This window comes from Tachypleus tridentatus, chromosome 6 (assembly GCF_004210375.1).
Source record: "Tachypleus tridentatus isolate NWPU-2018 chromosome 6, ASM421037v1, whole genome shotgun sequence".
Taxonomy (NCBI): Eukaryota; Metazoa; Arthropoda; class Merostomata; order Xiphosura; family Limulidae; genus Tachypleus; species Tachypleus tridentatus.
Window position 1 is genome coordinate 37,203,988 of NC_134830.1, and position 19,864 is coordinate 37,223,851.

The 19,864-nt window shown below is 34.0% G+C and overlaps 1 protein-coding gene across 1 annotated transcript; it reads right to left on the bottom strand.

Annotated features, from left to right (window-relative positions):
• Positions 1–4,051: 4,051 nt before the first annotated feature.
• LOC143252259 (dehydrogenase/reductase SDR family member 7-like) lies at positions 4,052–18,253 on the bottom strand. The gene is made up of 8 exons (XM_076504130.1): positions 18,013–18,253; positions 14,157–14,306; positions 13,052–13,158; positions 10,904–11,096; positions 6,885–6,931; positions 5,806–5,925; positions 5,150–5,316; positions 4,052–4,664 (listed from the first exon to the last, which is right to left on the bottom strand). Exons 1-8 carry the CDS (start codon positions 18,143–18,145, stop codon positions 4,601–4,603), a joined length of 981 nt encoding a protein of 326 aa, XP_076360245.1. The 5' UTR covers positions 18,146–18,253; the 3' UTR covers positions 4,052–4,600.
• Between the last annotated feature and the right edge of the window lie 1,611 nt (positions 18,254–19,864).

The following is a 19,864-nucleotide window of genomic DNA, read 5'->3' on the forward strand; positions in this document are numbered from 1 at the left end:
TAACTGACCTGCATCAATCTCACTAACATGTGGCTAAGCAGAGCTTGTTAGTTAGATTGCTCGATTCGCATTCCCGTTATTCTATTTTAGTGACAAGGACTTGGTGTTAACTAGCTCTGTTTTCTCTATTCCATCACTTTTAAATTACTCGTGGCTATCGAGAAAAGTCCTCGAATAGTTTCGCGCAAAATTCAACAAACACTAATATTTAACGTAAAATTGACAGATCACCCCTTGGTGACTTATTGAAACGTTTGAAGGTTAATGATAATTCAAATCATATTTCAATACTCGCGATAGGCATGGCACAGATGATCCATTGTATAGCTTTGTGCCTACTAAAAAAAAAGTGATTGGAAATAATTATTTATTCTACTATTAAGGTACATTTTCCAATGTGTTCTCAAGTTGTATGAGAAAGGTAAATAAGCAGTTTCAAGATAAAAATTAAAACAACTGTCAAAAGTATGCAAATAATTTAATGAAAATAGTTTGGAACAAGGGACATGTTACTGGGGCTCACAGCCCCCTCCATCCCCGTTATCGAGCATTTAATGTCTTTGACGTTAACGACATTCGTTGATGGTGCCACGTCCTTCCAACAGAAAACTAAAACCTATTAAATTTTCAATAAAATAAGTTATACACACACACACAGTGTGGGAGAAGAGCACAGAAACGTTTTATATATATACTCTTCAAAAAAAGCAACGCAAAATGGATATTTTTGTTATTTTAAAGAGAAATATATGTAATAACGTTACAAGCTCAGAGTATGTGATGTTACACGTGATTGTCAGACCAAAATGACAATAAAAGTTGTGCACTTTGAAAACAGAGTAAAACAACGGATTTTTCGCTAAAACGCATTCATGTCCAATAAATTTGTTTGAGAGATCTGCATGTTCTGCAAGTGCAACATGTGCAAAATCCCTATAAAAGTGACGGGTTCTCGGTTTCCATAGCTCAGTGTTAATTCAACGACACGCAATACAGTTACGCCAAAACTGACTGAAGCACAACTCAACAACGCCATTGGTCGCTTGGAAGCAGGCGAATCTCGATCAGATGTTGCCAGAGCTGTGAATGTCCACCCAAGCACCATCACAAGGCTATGGAATCGTCACCAACAACATGGATCAACTCGTGACCGTTCACGATCTGGTAGATCTCGTGTGACCACGCCCGCACAAGATCGCTACATCCGGTTACGTCACCTTCGGAATAGAATCACTACTGCGACGTCTACTGCCTCAACCATATCAGGGCTGCGTAGGATTTCCGATCAGACCGTACGCAACCGTCGACGGATTTCTTAGGACCCATGTGCAACCCATCATGGTGAACGTCAACGACGTTTTTCAATGCCCGTCCTCACACAGCCCGACTCACCACTGTCTTCTTGAAACACCACAACATCAACGTTCTTCCCTGGCCCTCCAGATCACCACATTTAAACCCCATCGAACATCTTTGGGACAAGTTGGACCGACGTCTGCGACGGCGACAACCTCAACCGAAGACTCTACCTCAGCTTGCAGCAGCTTTGGAGACTGAGTGGACAGCCATTGCAGAGGATGTGATTCGTCATCTCATCGCTTCCATGGGCAGGAGATGCCAAGCAGTTATTGATGCTCACGGGGGGCATACTCGTTATTGATGTTCAGCAGTGAATGTGCAACGTTTCACACATGTCATACAGAACTACCGGGAATAAACTTGTTAACAATATGTCTCAAATTTTGCCTTTTGCGTTTCGTTTTTTTGAAGAGTTTATACAGAGGAGTGCAATGAAAACAAATAGCCGTCACTGTTGTAATAACAAAAACTCAACTGAAGCTTCTTCTCCAGCAGTTACCATAAGGCTAATATGAACGACAGTTTCTTGAATTATAACCAATTTCTACTTTTATCCATAACGTTTCAACTTTACCCCGTAAAAAATTTCTGTGGCAAATGACCGTCAATTAATTAATCATGTGAAACACTATGTAAGAACATAATAGTTTGGCTTTGAAAGTGGATAAAAATAAACCGCTAAAATGGCTTATTATGAGGAACTAGTCATTCCAGGTGTTGTTTTCGTTTAGTGTGAGGTCCAACAAATCCAACATTTGTTTTATGCAGTTAGGATCTGGTTTTGTGGAGGCAATTCCATTTCTTATAGATCTCATGAGCTTTCTTTCTTTGTCAATAAGATTAATCTTTCTTTGATGTTGAATAATAGTTCTCTTGAAATATGAAATTATACCCAATCATCTTCTATTTAAAGGGCATAACATGATGGAGTAATACACTGTGGCATATATACTGTTACAGGACTTCATCAACTGTTGTTATGATGTCCACTACCCTACAAAAATTTTGTACCCCAAATAACCAGTGAGTCTTCCACATCTTTGACCATTAGCACAAAATATCTCTTTTGCAATCTTTCATTTACTTTTATGTTAAAGTATACATAGTACTTGAAGCCAAACAACTCATAAATAGACCCCTGGATTCGAAGCACTTATACCATATTCCAGTGATAAGAATACGTGTTATTTCAAAAAAGCCAGTTTCTTTGCTACATTCTCTTTTGAAAGTGCGAGCTTTATTGCTCTTGCATTTCGCAAAAGATAACGTGGTAAGTATCGTAACTACGCTGTAAAATGAAATTTCTCTCATTAAACGGCGTAAGAAGTGAACAGCATAAAAAATAGATATTTGTTTATATTAGGTAAAATAAAAGCCTCCATAAATGCTGTATAGACCCTCTATGCTTGAGTTAAACAACCTCGTACTGGGATGCTACCTCCGTCATGCTTAATAGAAGGCTATAAATTACTGTTATTTAATCAATCACCACTTATACTACAAACGTAGGGGTGTTTCTGTGCGCCACAGATCTTAAACTTTGACTCATTAGACGAGCATATTCTTCTCCAAATACAGGTTGTACTTGTTGAGAGAAAGGGAAGATGAAATATTAAGTCTTTTCTGGAACAAAGACTCTTTCGGTGCAATGAATCTGTTCAACTGTTCTTAGTGCAAGTTGAATCCATTGTAGAAAGGTCAAATTTACACCAACTGTTTTTGAAGTTCTGCATCAAGGCAACTGCGAAATTTACATTTGTATTTCAGTGAACGAAACATCTGATCTGAGGAACTAAGACTGTCTTCCGAGCCTATTCTTAACATAAGTGGTACAGATTTCAACACATCTTCTGATATATATATATATATATATATATATATTAATTCTAGTCTTTGATACTTTGCTTTTTGCAGAAAGTTACTAATTTATATAATGTCATTATGCCATGTTTTACTTCATCTGAAACATTGCGTTTTAAAGTCGTGTTTTGTACTTGAATATTGAACACTCAAATTAAAATCGCAGAAAGAATAATTAGTTTTTAGTAAAGTAATCGTAGCGCCAGGGACCAAGATAAATTATTTTTAATACTTTTAGAAATTCAAATTCAAAAATTTATTATTGATGAATATCAGTTTTCAAACGGTAACATCAGAACAACTAAAAGTTAAATGTCCCACATTTCAAAGACTATTTTCAGTTTTGACGTACTTAAATTTCGCCTTCTAGAATTTATTCACAAAAACTTATGATATATTAGGTATTAAAGTATACACGCTTTTTTATGTTGGCATTATTACTAATTTTAATATTTAACAATAAAGACTAATTTATGCACAGTAATGTAAAGTATCAGATTCAAATATAACATGTTTACTAATTAAGACCATGTTGCATATTTTCTTTCTGCGATTAATTGTGTCTTTCGTCCTAATCAAGACAAACCTATTTCAAACAACTGCACTATTGTTTTGGTTCAGGTTTATCCAAAGTGTGCAAAAACGGCCTTTCGACAGCTGAATTTTGTCTTAAGAAATTTTAACACATAAAATCGTTATTTTCATATGAAATGAAGGATTGTTCCTCCTATTAATGGATTTTATCATATAGCTTAAATAAACTTTTACTGATTTCAAGTGTAAGTTCTGGAAGTAAAAGACGGAAGGGAAATGTAGTGTGAAAAACCAACAATATTATGGAAAGAGAAATTAATTATCTTTAATGTGGCATATTTAACAGGAAATTTTCAAAATTGGCAATCAAACATAAATAACGAAATCAATTACAAACCACGATTGTTGAAATAACATTAATAAACGAGGTTAATTAACAGTGATGTTGCTGAGTCAGAGTGGATCTAAACGCTGTTCCCAACATTTTTGTGGTATCATTGAAATAAACACAAAGTGGAAATGTTACTTTATAGATTTAACTTGCGTGTTTTAAATGTTGTATTGGAAAATAAAATCCGTGTTTGAAACGACGACTTACAAAATAAAAATATACAAAAGTAACATATTTATCAATTGTATCTTCATAATTCAGAGTTACTAACTGATTGTATAAAATTAATCGATAAATTGGGTAATTATGAACAAATTAAATGTATATATTCATATTCTAATACCATTGCATTAATTTGAATAACTAGAGTAGAATGACTTATACTGTTATATATAAAAACATAAGGATCTAATAAAACACACACATTAGTATGAATACATGTTCTTAACATGACAATCAGTTTCTTCCTTCTCGCAGTGTGGCAAATTTCTCAGGGGTGAGGAACCTTGGAATGATTACCCTGCAAAATATAAATTGATCTCTTTTAGTTACATGATAAACTGATAATAATCACGAAAAGAAACTGAACTGGTTGACAAGATAAGTATCATGATAATATGGCTGCAGTTAAGTCTTTATTGTAGATATTAAGATGCCACCTCTGACATTTTCGATCCTCTAGTTGGAACATTGTGCAATCGAATTATAAAAAGTTATTGTAGAGACATACATTGTCTTTCGTATAAACTCACAGCTCTACTTACAGTACAGTTACCACTAAATTCCATACATCATAATAAGAAACCAAATTGCATTGGTTAACAAAATAAGATAAAAAACGAATCGAACACAGAATATGTTACGCAAACATGTCACAACATTAAATCCTGTACATAGTTACTGCGATCAAAATGCATAACAATTAATGATACATAAATATCTTAAATAAAATAACATAATTTAGTCTTGTTCATACCATCTCATCAAAGGTTAAGACAGTCTCACCTTCTGAAAAAAGTCGGCGTGTACTGTGACAGGTAATAAATTGACAGGAATGGTTGTAGAGAGATCCATACTTCATCTAAGTTGTTGACTAATGCAACCGCCATCAACTGAGCACAGCGAGATGAAGGCATTCGTTTGTCTGTCTTTTTCTGTTTTTCATTAAGTACCTACAAGATATTGGTGGACCATAATATCTTTTAATCTATCTAGCAACCTTCGTAAAGAGAAATCTGTTCATTTGGGCTTCTTGTTTCGTACGACAATAATTGATATGAGATTTAAAAAAAACGAATATTTACATTAATATCTAACTGATAAAGTTACTTAATAAATTCCAGTATTTTAATTCTTGAAAAGTAAAATTATCATTAAGATAACTTCATCGGGTACAAAACAAAAAAATTTGAAAAACAAACAAACTGTTACCTAAATTCTTAAGGACTCCCAAAAATAGCATAGTATATCAAATTTACCAAGTACTATCATATTCTTTAAGATACACTAGATGTAATCCAGTCTAGTGAAAAAGCTACTGTTTATAAAACCCATTTTTCTGTGCGTGTAACAGTAAGTCAAAAGGTTAAAACGAGTAAGAATTTTGCTTCTTGTAATACACTTATAGCAGATACTGTTCCAATTAAATTCAACCACCTTACCTCTCCAGGGATCCCTCTGAAACATCGTTCTATTAAGCTTGAGAACACTGGTCCAGGACAAGCTATTGTGACAGCCACTCCTCTAGCTTCAAATTCTGTTCTCAAACACTCGAAATATCCCTGAATATAATAACAAAACATATACGTTACGCTAAACTATGTCAAGGAAATGAAGATCCATTAATGGACTAATCAATATAAATGAGATAAAACATCTATAATATTGTGCAACTTTTAACAAACCTTTATGTTCGAATAGGTGTTTGCGTGTTTCCTTACAGCAAAGCCACATCGGGCTATCTGCTGTGTCTACTAAGAAGAATGGAACCTCTTATTGTAGCGTTGTAAATCCGCAGACTTACCGCTGTAACAACGAGAGACTTTTTATGGGTAACTTTGGTAAACTCTAATTAGATTATATTTTATTTAGATATATATGTATAAATACAATTAATATAGTTTGATGACAAATAATTATTTGTAATTACACGTACTTCCTAGATTACTGTAAAGCACTTTCGAACATTGTTTTTTGCTTTGAATTTCAAATACTTACCAGTAACTATTTACATCACATTTCCAACCAAATCCACACGATGGGCTGCTTTCTATCAGGTTCGTATTCTTTAATATTTCTGTAATAAAACACCGGCATGGCCAGGTGGTTAAGGCATTCGATTTATAATCTGAGAATCGCGGCTCCGAATCCCCGTCACACCAAACATACTCGCCCCTTCAGCTGTGGGGGCGTTGCAACGTGACGGTCTTAGACTGGAAAATTAGGGACGTCTAGCGCAGATTGACCTCTTGTAGCTTTGCACGAAGTTAAAAACAAACAAGCAATTTCTTTAATATTGTCACAACAAAATATGGTGATATGACACATTATATTACTGTGATGTTCTTGACGAATGATATCCATAGGAAGTGGTGATAACAAACTATTAAATAAATATGCAACAAGAATATTTTTTCCAGGTAAGGAATTTCGTTTTCTTCCGTAGTGCTTAAAAGTTAACGGATGATGTATAGTAAATTATTAGCATGAGAAATAAAAAAAATATATTCAGAATCCGTACCTGAATAGCATGTTTTGAACCAGTGTAAGATGCTGAATTAGGTAAACCTGTAAAATTACAAGTAGACATTCAGTTACAAAACGACTGAAAAAGTAACTAATTTGAGTTTCGGAATTGCTAGCTTTTTTACAGTTAATGACAACAGAAAATACTCAAAATGTAATTATATTATTTATACATCTTACATGGAACGTTCTTATGATACTTATTTCTGTTATCCAAGGATTTGTTAAAAATGTTAACACAAACAATTTTCGTAAACTTTTACAGTTTGCCATCTGCTCTTTATTCACAACAAGGCTAAAATTCGAAAATCTTTAAGCTACTTATTACAACCATATGTAAGATATTATAACAAAATTAGTCTCTTCTAAAAACACAATTAATTAAAATAGCTCCTCTCCTTTCTTAGCACTAAACACGTATTTGTATAAATAAAATCATCCTCTATTTAAATAAACGTAACAAATTAGCCTTTTATCGTTGTTTGAGCATTACGTGTTTCTTTCATCGAATAGTTAGGTTAATATGAAAACGATGCTACAAGTCTAGAGGTGCCTTTTGCACATCTATTATTCCATCTGTTTATGCAATATTACCCGGCACCATAATTTCTATTCCTATTAGCTTTTGCGAAAAAGACGAAATAAATGTTCGCCTAAACATCTTTTTACACTTTCCACATATTCTTCCACTTTACGCGGATTTTGAGATTCAAAAACCACGTTTAAGAACATAAACAGAACAATATTCTATTGGAGCTGCATCGAAAGACCAGAAAGGTACATGATCGAATGGCATTGATAAAACTCGATAGATTTGACTTAATTCTGAGGTGTGATTGGAAGCTTGTCACACTTCTTCGACATAAAATTCTTGTTTGTTTTATTCTTAACCAATCACAACGTGGGACACTTCATGCCATCTTTTTCAGCAAGAGGGATCTCTTTCCAAACCATAACCTTCAGCTTAAAGGTGATGTCATTGGCTTTCATTGACTGTTCTAAACATCTTTAAAAAAATCCCCTGCTTTGGCTTTTTGTCACTTATACGAAAACACTTGTTTAAAAAGGATTGGTTTGAGTTTCGCGCAAAGCTACACGAGGGCTATCTGCCCTATCCGTCCCTAATAGAGCTGTGTAAGACTAGTGGGAAGGCAGCTAGTCATCACCACCCACCGTCAACTCTTGGGTAACTCTTTTACCAACGAAAAGTGGGATTGATCGCATATTATAACGCCCCCACGGCTGAAAAAGCGAGCATGTTTGATGTGATAGGGATTAGAACCCGCAACCACCTGGCCTGTTAAAATACACCTACTGGTTCAAGTATGAAAAATATTTTTTGATGTAGCAGGAATTTAAACCTGGCCTGTCAACTACAAAATCCAGAGCTTTTCTGCACGACCAACCTGCATATAAATATCTATAAATATATAAAATGGCGTTTGCTACACAGAACTTTACAAAAATATATTTCTCCACGGAAATTACTGATATCACGCAGCAACAAAAAGAACATTAACAAAGAAGTTCCAGTATTCTTACTCTGTCATCACCTTGGTGTTTGGTGTATTTTTTGTTTTCACATAAATCACTGTGCTTTAATTTTTATGTACATTTTGTTTGTAAAAGTAATGGCACTATGTAGAATCTTTGAGCTAAATTACACGACACGACTAGTGATGATGTTATGTATCTGGTTAAGTAATTTCACAACGTTAAGATAATCAGGAAATTAAAATAAAATATCGTAATCTCTTTTTAAATGCTTAGTTACTGTTATCACTCGTAGAACAGTATCAACATAAAAAATGATACACTCTTTCAACGATATCATAATATGTATATTTGTTGATGCTTAGACATATTGGTTCACATATTCAAAGTTATTTTATATCCAAGTACTCAACCCTCTGTACAAATGTATGTATTTTGTTTGATTTCACCTTCAATATAGCGTTAACAACATTTCTCGTTTCATGTGTCCGTTACAGCCCCCTCCACCTTCCATCTTTTTCTGCGTCGGGACTTTGTCGCAGAAAACCTGGAAGGGTTCTCTTCCCGGAGCATGTTGTTGATTTCTGAGTAACGACATTTTATTTACTACATGACATTCAGAACTAATAACAAGCCCTTCCTCTGATCGTTTTTCAAGGTTTTGCCCACTACGTCAGTATGGTAACGTAAGATATATAAAACAAACTTTCGCTCCATTTGGTTGGTATAAAGTTACACAGTTCACAAGCAGTTCTAGTAGTCCTTTGACATTTAACTCATATTTTGAGATAAGAACATTTACATAAATACCCTACAATGTTTTCAAAATAATCTAGCATTATGTTATGTTTGAAATGTCTAATAATTAAGTGACCTACTTTTTACTTCATATATATATATTAACTGGGGAGAGGTGTCTTGGGGTATCAGTATTATGTATCCAGTATCTGTCTAGTTCGCACAACAAGTTTTGTTTTTTTTCCAATTAATTTAACGTGCTGTGCAAGAGTCTATCGGCTACTGTTGTTGTGTTTCAGTATTAAGTTGGCTTGTATGTTTTGTTTTCTTTAATTTCGCACAAAGCCACACGAGGGCTAACTGCTCCACAGTCGTCGTTAATTGAAAAGTGACAGATTAGGAAAAAGGCTGGAAGTCAACACCACTCATTCCTGGGGTTTTCTTTTAGCAACGAATAGTGGGACTGACACGCCACTTTGTAACGTCCCACGGCAAAAACGTCCAGCATGTTCGTTGTAACAAAATTTTGAACTCACATTCTTCAGATTGCGAGTCAACGCCCTCTAGTCACGAGGCCATGCTAGGCCAAAAAAAATTTAAATTTTGTCTTTTTGAAAAATTCAACGGCTTCCAGATATTTTCCAAGAATCACTCACAAAATACACACAAGGAGCCTGTATAACATTATTTTACTACTTCTAGCAACAACAGTCAAGTAACGAAAATATAATCATAACATTTACCAGTCATATCGTATCAACATCAAATATTGTATAAAAAAAAACACGAGAAAATTAAAAATTAAATATGAATCAGTGATGACGATAAAACCCATTAGTACAGAAAAATATATATGTTAAAACCTAAACCAGCCGTTTTTACACATATAAAAATATATACGATTCAAAATGCTCATTTTGAAGAGAAGTAGCGATTCCTAATTTGCACTAATTTTAACTCAAGATGGTATATTTTAATAATTCACCACCTTAGTATGTCAGCGGTAAGCGTGAAGGCTTGTAACGCTAAAACCGGCTTTCATTACATTTTGCATTTTTCTGCCGTGTTGTTACATTGTTCCCAGTGTGTTAGTGTGTGCCCTGGTATTACACTGTGAAGTCGTATACTTGTGCTTTAGACAATACATTTGAATGCTGAAAATAAAGTTGAATTTGCAAACGCAAGTTTCATTAGTTTTCTTAACTATAAACGGATTCCATTACGTATTCTAATATATCCGAAATTTCTTTAAATCCAGATCGTTAATTAACTCATACTGATAACATTTACTGTTGTTTTTTAACTCCATACATACTGATTATGTATATTGTTACAGAAATTATTATAACTCCAGAGGCCCAGCATAATCGGGTGGTTTGAATCCCCGTCACACCAAAAATCCTCCCCTTTCAACCGCGGTGGCTTTATAATGTGACGATCAATCCAACTATTCGTTGGTAAAAGATTAGTCTAAGAATTGGCGGTGGGTGATGACTAGCTGTCTTCCCTTTAGTATTACACTGCTAAATTAGGGATGGCCCTCGTGAAGCTTTGCGCGAAAGTCAGAACAAACCAAACCAAACTACGTTTAATACCACGATAAATACACAAGGGTCGTTTATCTAAACTAGGTTTGTGACGTTATATAAAACTGCGCACATCTGATACAATAAAAACCTTCATTCACTGATATCTATTTTGATAGATGTCATCATTTCTAAAATTTTATTTTATGTTGTTGTGTGCCAATGGCTCGGAAGAAAACGCACATGAGTCACTCACCACATTTGCCAGCGACACTGCTGTTCACCATAACATGGCCGCCTCCGTTTGACAGGAAATGAGGTAGGACAACCCTTGTTAAAGATACGTGAGAGAAGACATTCGTGCCAAAGATCTGATAGTCTACATCTGTGACGATTTCATCAAATTTAGCCCTTTGAGAACGTCCGGCATTGTTTACCAAAATGTCTAGCTACAATTTAGAAGAACGAAAAGAAATGTAAAGATTAGTTGTTTACATGTGAATACACTTTACAATATCAACTTTTTTGCTTTCATGTAAAAAACACCTATCCCAATGTACTAAAGATTACAAGTCGCACGTAGGTTTTCCCAGAAAGTTAATATTTTAGTTTGTTACATTCACGTATAACGATAACTCAGTGTGATATACGGAACAAACAAACAAAAACGAAAGGCTAAGCTTACTTCTGTAAAAAAATAAAAAGTAACATCTGACCTTACTGCATTTCGGGATATCTCTCAAGCATTTATAATCTTCTAAACAGTGACGACAAGTACTGCTTTTTACAACAAAAACCAACAACGCGAAATTTAATATTACTTTGGAATTTCACCACTTACTAATTATTAAATTTCAAAGATAGTTGCATCAGAAGACAGTTCAAACTTCAAAGTTCAGATTTTTCCCTTTTATAGTTTCAAAAACATTGCAAAGACTCCCCGGGAAGGGGTATGTTTCAACTTGAACTGAAATGATCGAATTGTGTAAATATAAACTGTAAGCGAAAAAATTGTTATTTACCGAACTGCTTTAAATTATTTGAGAGCATACGTTTTGTTTGTTGTTGAAGTGGTTAACTTCACGAAATATCATATAGAGAAAATTTTGATGTTAGTAAAACGAATATTGGGTGTCAGTGTGAAAGTTAATGGTTCATCGTTCAGATGAACAAAAACGGAAATATTAACTAATTTAGACTTCTTCAATACGTTTGTGAATTTAAAAGGAATGTGATTCTTCTGTCTTACTTTGTTGTATAGGATTTTTTATTTTTTGATTCGAATTAAAACTTGAAGTGTTATTTCTTAAAATCTAGTTTCAAATTTAGATACAAAAGGCAGTGAGTGAAACAGTTAGGGTTGCTGTAACGAATTTATTTGGAGACGATACTGACAGTTTTGTCAGTTTTAAATAAATATATACACTTGTTAATTGTTTCAAAACTCCGTTATTTTACACACAAAAAAAACCAACAGCTGTTTTTCTTCTTATTACTTTAATCAACTCCAACTGCTCTTTGTTTCTGAAAGCTTTATCAGAAAAATATATCTTGAATAAGTGTCTTAAGTCCAGTTTTTTATTTACTTTATAGGACAGAATGTTGGCGGTGGATGGTGATGACTACGTGCTATCCCTCTAGTTTTACACTGCTAAATTAGGAATGGCTAACGCAAAACAAACTTACAAATTATTATTAACTGTATACATCAATTGTGAGGCCTCATTTATACTACTGTGTACTGATTGGGCTCCCTTCCTCAAGAATAACATTGAATTGTTGGAGAAAGGTTCACAGAAGAGTCACTAGGATGGTAGGATTGTCCTATGAAGGGAGACTGAAATATTTAATCTTTTTTGCTCTGGAGAAAGGAAGGATTTGACCGAAGTGTTTAAAATTATTAAGGGTACTGATGACGTATTTCCATCAAACATTTTTGTGTTTAGCTGTGAAAAGAATAAGACAAGGGGTCATAAGTTCAGGTTTTGGCAGCGTAGGTGTCGTTTGCAGTTTAAACAGCATTACTTTTATACAGAGTGAACTGCTTTGGAAATGAACTATCTTTGATGGTGGTTGAGGCAGAAAAGATAGGATGAACATATTAGTAATAAGGGTATTTGTAGTTGGGAGCTACAAGGCCAATAAGTTCATTTATGATTCTTTAAAATTTTATGAATCTGTGAATACCACACGTTTATTATTGTGAGAAATGTAAAATTATGTCAACCGCAATCAAGCCTGAGGCAGATTTAGTTTATATATATAAAGATATGGAAGGCATTTAAACTTGAAAAAGTATTTAGTACAATGCTTAAAGACAAATTGCTCGAATCTGTAAAACACATAATCGCCTTACACAAATCTCAATCTTTGAAAATTTAATGCATGTATTGCACTTACATACCTTTTTGAAGTGTCCAACAACTTTCTGAAAACATTCCGAGTGTTTGGAAAAGTCCGTAATGTCAAAGGGCACAAGAAGAACGTCATCATCTTTTAACGAACCTCGGACTTAAAATGGAAAAATTAATTTAGGTGCATGAAAATCTGGGCTTATTCATAATTTACGACTTTGTTTTAGAAGCATTAATTTCACAGGGCTAGATCGTTGTGTCAAAAAGTTCTCTGAAGTTGTTCTATCTTTGGAAGCAAAATTTTAAATTTAACTTTTTCACAGTGCAATTACAGATTGAGAACAAAATATAAGGTAGTGAGTGGTCAACCACAAAGTATTAACCCCCTCTCCACCATGAAAACAATCCAAAAACTTATAAGAAAAGTAATCAGACAGCTTTAAAACAAAAATTCAATAAATATTTCACACAAAACAAACTGAATGAACATAAATCAGTGCTACACATTTTGCAATTTCTCAGTTATATAAACATAAAAATTTGCCCTTTCATTCTTCTGAATACTTACAAAATATTCTAGTCTTAATATCCCTGTTTTTTAGTCCAAAATAAACAATCTTATTAGAAACAAAACAACTTTAAAATAAGAAAATATATTATATAAAAAGTATCCAGACTGTCCTCTATATTTGTTGATAAATAGTACTGTAACTGTCAATAACTAAAAATGTTGCTTCTGATGTTATAACTTCAATAACTAGAAGTGTTTGTTCTGGTTCTATAATTGTTAGTAACTAAAAGTATTGGTTCTGGTGCAATAACTGTTAATAGCTAAAAGTGTTGGTTCTGGTGCTATAACTGTTACTTTTAAAGTTATAGCTATTGAAGTTTTTAATTAGAAATAAGAATCCACAGTCTTTGCAGTAAATTATTCTCTAATGCATGACTCTAGTTATACTCTAGGCTTTTACTTTATTAGTAAGTATATGTAAATAGAATATTTTCTACGTGACCAGAAAATTCACAACTAGTCAATTTATTTAATTTCTACTGGATTAGAGAGGGCTGTAGGTAAACGAAAATGGTACTTACGTCTTTTTAACACCAGTCTTATTCTTAAGAATGTGATTTCTTTTTGATTTTAATAATACTTACCTATACACTCTGTCTTTACGGCCTCCAACTTGTCTACCTTTGTTCCAGATAAAGCTAGTCTGACTCCATATTTAGCCAGCTCGTAAGCTAATGCTTCTCCAATTCCACTAGAAGCCCCTGTGATCCATGCAACTTTACCACGTAACTCAGCTAATAAAAAGTAATATTCATCAATATATTTTCACATTAACATTTACTAACATTAACTTTGGAGTTTACCTTATTCAAAGTATAAATGAAGAATGAACATATTCCCTGATATGAGCTTGAAGAGCTGTATCTGATAATTTGATCTCACTTTTCGTGTTTTGCGCACTGCTAAAAACTCATAACAACAAAGGAATGGTATATCCAATTATTAAATGTGATGTTTAATCAAACAACCATAATTCATTCTTTTTGAAAATAATATCTACACAACATAAAAGCTAGTGATTATCTAACAGTAAATGAGTTAGCATCTAGTAGGTGAAAAATACCGTGTTATATGTATCTCAGCTCAGAAATATGAGCTTTTCACATTCAATAAACTTACACGTGTCGTATGGACATGTGTGGACTAAGGATTAGTGTGCTGTTATGTGTTCCATTGCTGAATAAAAACGTAGGATCATGAATGTGTTAAAAAGTGGCAGTGAAATCTTACTATTCGATTAGACTATCTCAAAACATGACAGTGGACGCCACTATCTAACTGCCTTCCCTCTGGACTATAAGTGTAAAATTATGTGTGACGAGGTTATTGTGCGGGATGACTTATTTCCGTATTTATCACACATTGTAAAGGATCATTCTTTTGAGGATGTTACTGAGCTTTTGAATAGGAGGTGTCATTAGAGAAAAAGCGGCTCTTCTGATAAAAGCTACTACATACTTCAAATATTATGCTTTTTAGTTACAGTATTTTTTAAATAGTTTACCAACAGTTGTGGATATCCATATTTTGGCTTTTGGAATGATCAGCTGATGTAAATGAGAAGTGCACTTTGGAAAAACTAACCATATTAAAACATATATATATATATATGTATTGTAGTGTTTTCTTTCTGTCTCGTTAAGAATTCCCACCATTGGACAGAAGTATATCTTCGGATATATAATGCTTAAACCAGGAGTTCGATTCTCTTCGGTGGGCACAGCAGATTGGTCAATGTGGCTTTGCAATACAAAACATAAGACAAAAGTAAAGGTGTAGGCATTTATATGATAGGAAAAGCACTTTCTTAGAATATTAGCAATACTTTATAAGTTACAAACTTATTGTAATGATAAAGTGGGTTTTCCGATAACTTTTCTTAGCGTTGTCCTAAAACACTTTAAATATAATGGTGAAAAATATGCTTGAAGTAAATTTAAACCACGATCCATTTTGTGTTTGGTATCGAACCTATTAGCTATGAACACAAATAATAAGTAGATCTTTCTCAACGGAAAATAATTTTTTCATAATTTATGAAAATAATCAGAAACCAAGACATAGGAAGTTTAAATAATTATTGTACTGTGTTTGTTTACCGAAGTTTTTTTTAAATGAATTGTTTGTTTAAAATCGAAACTTTTATTTCTCACTGACCTCATCTACAACGGATTTCTATAGAGCAACATGTTATATTGTTGAAAGTTCAACATGTTGAGGACAGCGCAGCAATGTCACTGTTTTTTTCCTTTTGTAAAGTATAACACAAACACCAGCACTTCACATAATGTCTATCACATCAAAGGTATTCAATTCTGGCATTAGAATAACACTGATCTAAGATGACCCTAGGACCTCCGATATTTGGGAATTCAAAACCAATGTTGTGTTTCCTTCTCTCACCATTCATCCACCAGAACCCTCTTCAACAGTCCTCATTCACAGTTAACATGTGAGTGGATGTCTGAATTTCTGAAAATGTTAACCGTACAGGCATAAGTAACGCAAACCTGAGAAGTAGCTTCGCCAAACAAAAGAACAATCAAGGAACTTAGTATAAAGTTTAGTACAGAACAGCATATATCTAGTAATAATTTCAAATGAAAGTTTAATAAAAGTTTCCTTCAGCTGCAAGAGGACCGCCATTACCATATAGTTAAAGCACTCGACTCGTAATCCGAAAGTCGCGGGTTAGAATCCCCGTCACAACAAACATGCTTACCCTGTCAGCCGTGGGGGTGTTATAGAGTAACCCAAGAGTTGGCGGTAGGTGGTGATGACTAGCTGCCTTCCCTCTAGTCTTACACTGCTAAATTAGGGACGGCTAGTGCAGATAGCTCTCGTGTAGATTTGCGCGAAATTCAAAACAGTACTTAAGAATTGATTGTCCTACCTGATAACATGCTATAGTACACTAACGAGCTGAAAAGATATTCAGGATCTTATCCAGAGGTCGTACAGTAATTACATGCGTACCGAAATATCTTTAATTAATTACTTATTTAATTCCTGGAATAACATTACCTACAACTACTGTGAGTTCGTGTGGAAAAATATGAAGTACATAAGGAGTGAACAAACAAGGTGCTAAACATGTGATCTAGAAATATCGTTATATTCAACTACTTTGAGTTCTTTTGGGAAAATATTAAATATATGTTAATTAAAAAATACAAAAACTTATTATATGACGTTCAGTGATGTTTTCTAACGAATACATTGATATAATAGTTTTTATCTTTTTGTATATTAATAGAACGTAAATACTGGAGCTCAAGTGAGATGCTAGTAAAATAGAGAAGTGTTAATTTAAGATTAAATACGGAAAAAATAAAGGACTAGAACTTAGCATTTCCTTCTTGTAAACGTTATGTACATCAGATATTTACCCTTAAACTATCACTGTAATTACTGACATTGATGAATTAAATAAATACATACTTTACTCTGTAAATTCAGATTGTGTTTCATTGTTTCTCACAAAGACTCGCTAGAATTAGCGAGTTCTGTAAAAGTGTTTAAAACAGTGCGCATAAGTTTATATGCAGTATAAAAGAAAATATGCAACACAAATCGTCTCTATGTTTCATTTTACTCAAGTAAGGAGACAGATCCTGTTCAATCATCAATGAACTGCTCCTACTGAATGTTGACAATCGAATATCCTGTTACCAAGTATGACTGTCCCGACCCTGAAGGTAAATAGCAAGATCAAAGTGAAACTGACCTTGTGTTCGGTTGATTATGTGGGTGAGTGTGTTTGGCGTTTCACGGCGCAAAGCAAGAAGGCTATCTGCGCCTCTTGTCGTCTGCCTTTTTCTTTATTCTTTTGTAAGGTACCTTCCATTACGGAAAAACATTGTAATGTTTATTGTTATCAGCACGATTGTTGTGAATTGGAAAACAAATTACATATCTATAGCATAAATTCTTTATAAATGAACCCATAAACCAATATACTATTTTTCAAGGCTTTCACCATGTGCACAGTTACATTGAAAAATTAACTACACAATTCCAGTGACTTTATTACGCTGTTCCTTATTATTTAGGCATAGTTTGTCAACGTTATAACCTTATCTTGTGACCTTCTAATTCTGAAATATTATATATTAAAAGTAATCACACAACTCTTAGGACTTCATTACATTGTCATTTAAGCACGGTTTCAAAATGATAAACCCTTACCTGGGGACAATCAGCTTCTGTATAATTATTAATGTAGTTAAAAGTAACATTACAATCCCAACAACATTACTTCCCCATCTAAAATTGTTATTTAAAATCTTACCTGTATTCTCAAGACGGCTGGTATAGGTTTTAAGACTTTTATAAAAGTTAAGTACAGAACAACGTTTCGACCTTTCTAGGTGTTCACCAACCGTCTTGAGAATACATTTTTACCTCAAGTGGGTTTCTCGTCATCATGAATAACACTACCTGGTGACCTTCCATATCTTTCAGCCCACATGAGAGTTAGATCTCCATCTGCATGAAAATAAAACCACCTAAACGACAAAACCACAAACAGTAATATCAAAAGACAGATTAGCCACATCCATTCAGTGTCCATGTTGCCGACAGACTAGGAATACTGTTGTTTACTGTGTTTAACTTCTCCTCTGTATAGTTCGGTATAACTAGTTCTAATGACGCTAAACGACGTATGTCATATGGTTGGCTGCATGCTGTTGTGAACAAGGTAAATGTACACACGTGTATGATCATTTTGAGTTGCAACACTAGTAGCGTTAGTTAAGTGTTACAGCTTCAAAGAGAAACGTGCATAAATAAAATAAACTTCTTGAATATCCTGTTCATTCATTCCCAGTATTTATGGTTTCGCATACTTGATTAAATTTTTCAAAAGTGACACCCCGTGTAGACGGTTAAGTATTATAAAACTCTACATATATTGATATGTACTGTGTAAATAGAATTTCTTTTAATTTTAGGTTAATTACATTGATCTAAATGTATTTAATCTGTTGACATTTACACACATAGTATTTCTTACACTGTCAGTGTCATAAGTTATATCATTAAACGAGAACATTGTTAATGACATTCAGTTAATACATATAATATTTCCAGTCAAAGAACAAAGAAACTTTGATACCGTACTAACTTCACCAAGGTTTTCCTTTCCAATACTTCCACTGTAATTGGTGTATTGACAAATTTGTCTTGTGAAACTTCTTAGTTTCAAATAATATCATGTAAATGTGGTGAACTTGTTATACGTATTGCTGTGTTTACGCACAGTCAAATTATTATGATTTACTATTCAATTTTAGATTTCTGTAATATTTTATAGATTCCACCCATCAAACTGCCACCAAGGAAATTTACACCCGTTTGAATGGCACAACTAGATATATTACCGGTTTCGATTCTACCCGTACAGAGTTAATTATTTCAACTAATTTTGTTTTTCATTGAAGTAATACAAGGCTTAATTTTTGGAAAACTACCTGCCAAGCTTAATTGTTTGGTTTAAAATTTATGATAAATACTACTCAAAAGCTGTTTTTGACGCTCACTAGATAAATCTACGATTGACATATTAAGAGGAATGTATGAAAAAAACACACACTTTATAGCCGATATGATGTTTATCAAGGGTCATCGGACATTCCAAGTTTTAACCCTTTATTTTTTGCCCCAATCAGAAACAGTAAAATGTTTTAAACGGTCCTAGTTAGTCTGTTTCCCAATGCGAATTAAGCATGTACCTTTTGTCATTATATATGGTTCGTTTAAATGTTTTGCTTGGAAAATCGCCTGACAAAGACATATCACATGAAGCAGTGATCCTTCTGTTTCTGCTGCGCTTTGTTACCTTAGCCTGTCGTTAGATGGCTACAGAAACGGAGATACGAAAACTTGCACAACAGTGAGAAAGAGAAAACAAAGAAGCACTTTTGTTTGAGTAGGTTCAAAATAAACTAGACACGTTTTTGTTTTAGTTATTAAATATATAAGTGTTAAAACGTTTTGCATGTCTTCCTTTTAAGACACAATACAATAAACGTAAGCTTGTTTTGCAAATGCCAACACGTATCATCGTAATTTAACCTGTTTCTTACGAGGTCCGGCATGGCCAAGCGTGTTAAGGCGTGCGACTCGTAATCTGAGGGTCGCGGGGTCGCATCCCGGTCGCGCCAAACATGCTCGCCCTTTCAGCCGTGGGGGCGTTACTATGTGACGGTCAATCCCACTATTCGTTGGTAAAAGAGTAGCCCAAGAGTTGGCGGTGGGTGGTGATGACTAGCTGCCTTCCCTCTAGTCC

Coding starts and splice junctions, on each gene's coding strand:
- LOC143252259 (XM_076504130.1), bottom strand. CDS start 18,145: ATGGACACTGAATGGATGTGGCTAATCTGTCTTTTGATATTACTGTTT. Junction 6,932..10,903: donor CAGTGTCGCTGGCAAATGTG/GTGAGTGACTCA, acceptor GTAATTTTACAG/GTTTACCTAATTCAGCATCT. Junction 4,665..5,149: donor ACGCCGACTTTTTTCAGAAG/GTGAGACTGTCT, acceptor TATATTTTGCAG/GGTAATCATTCCAAGGTTCC.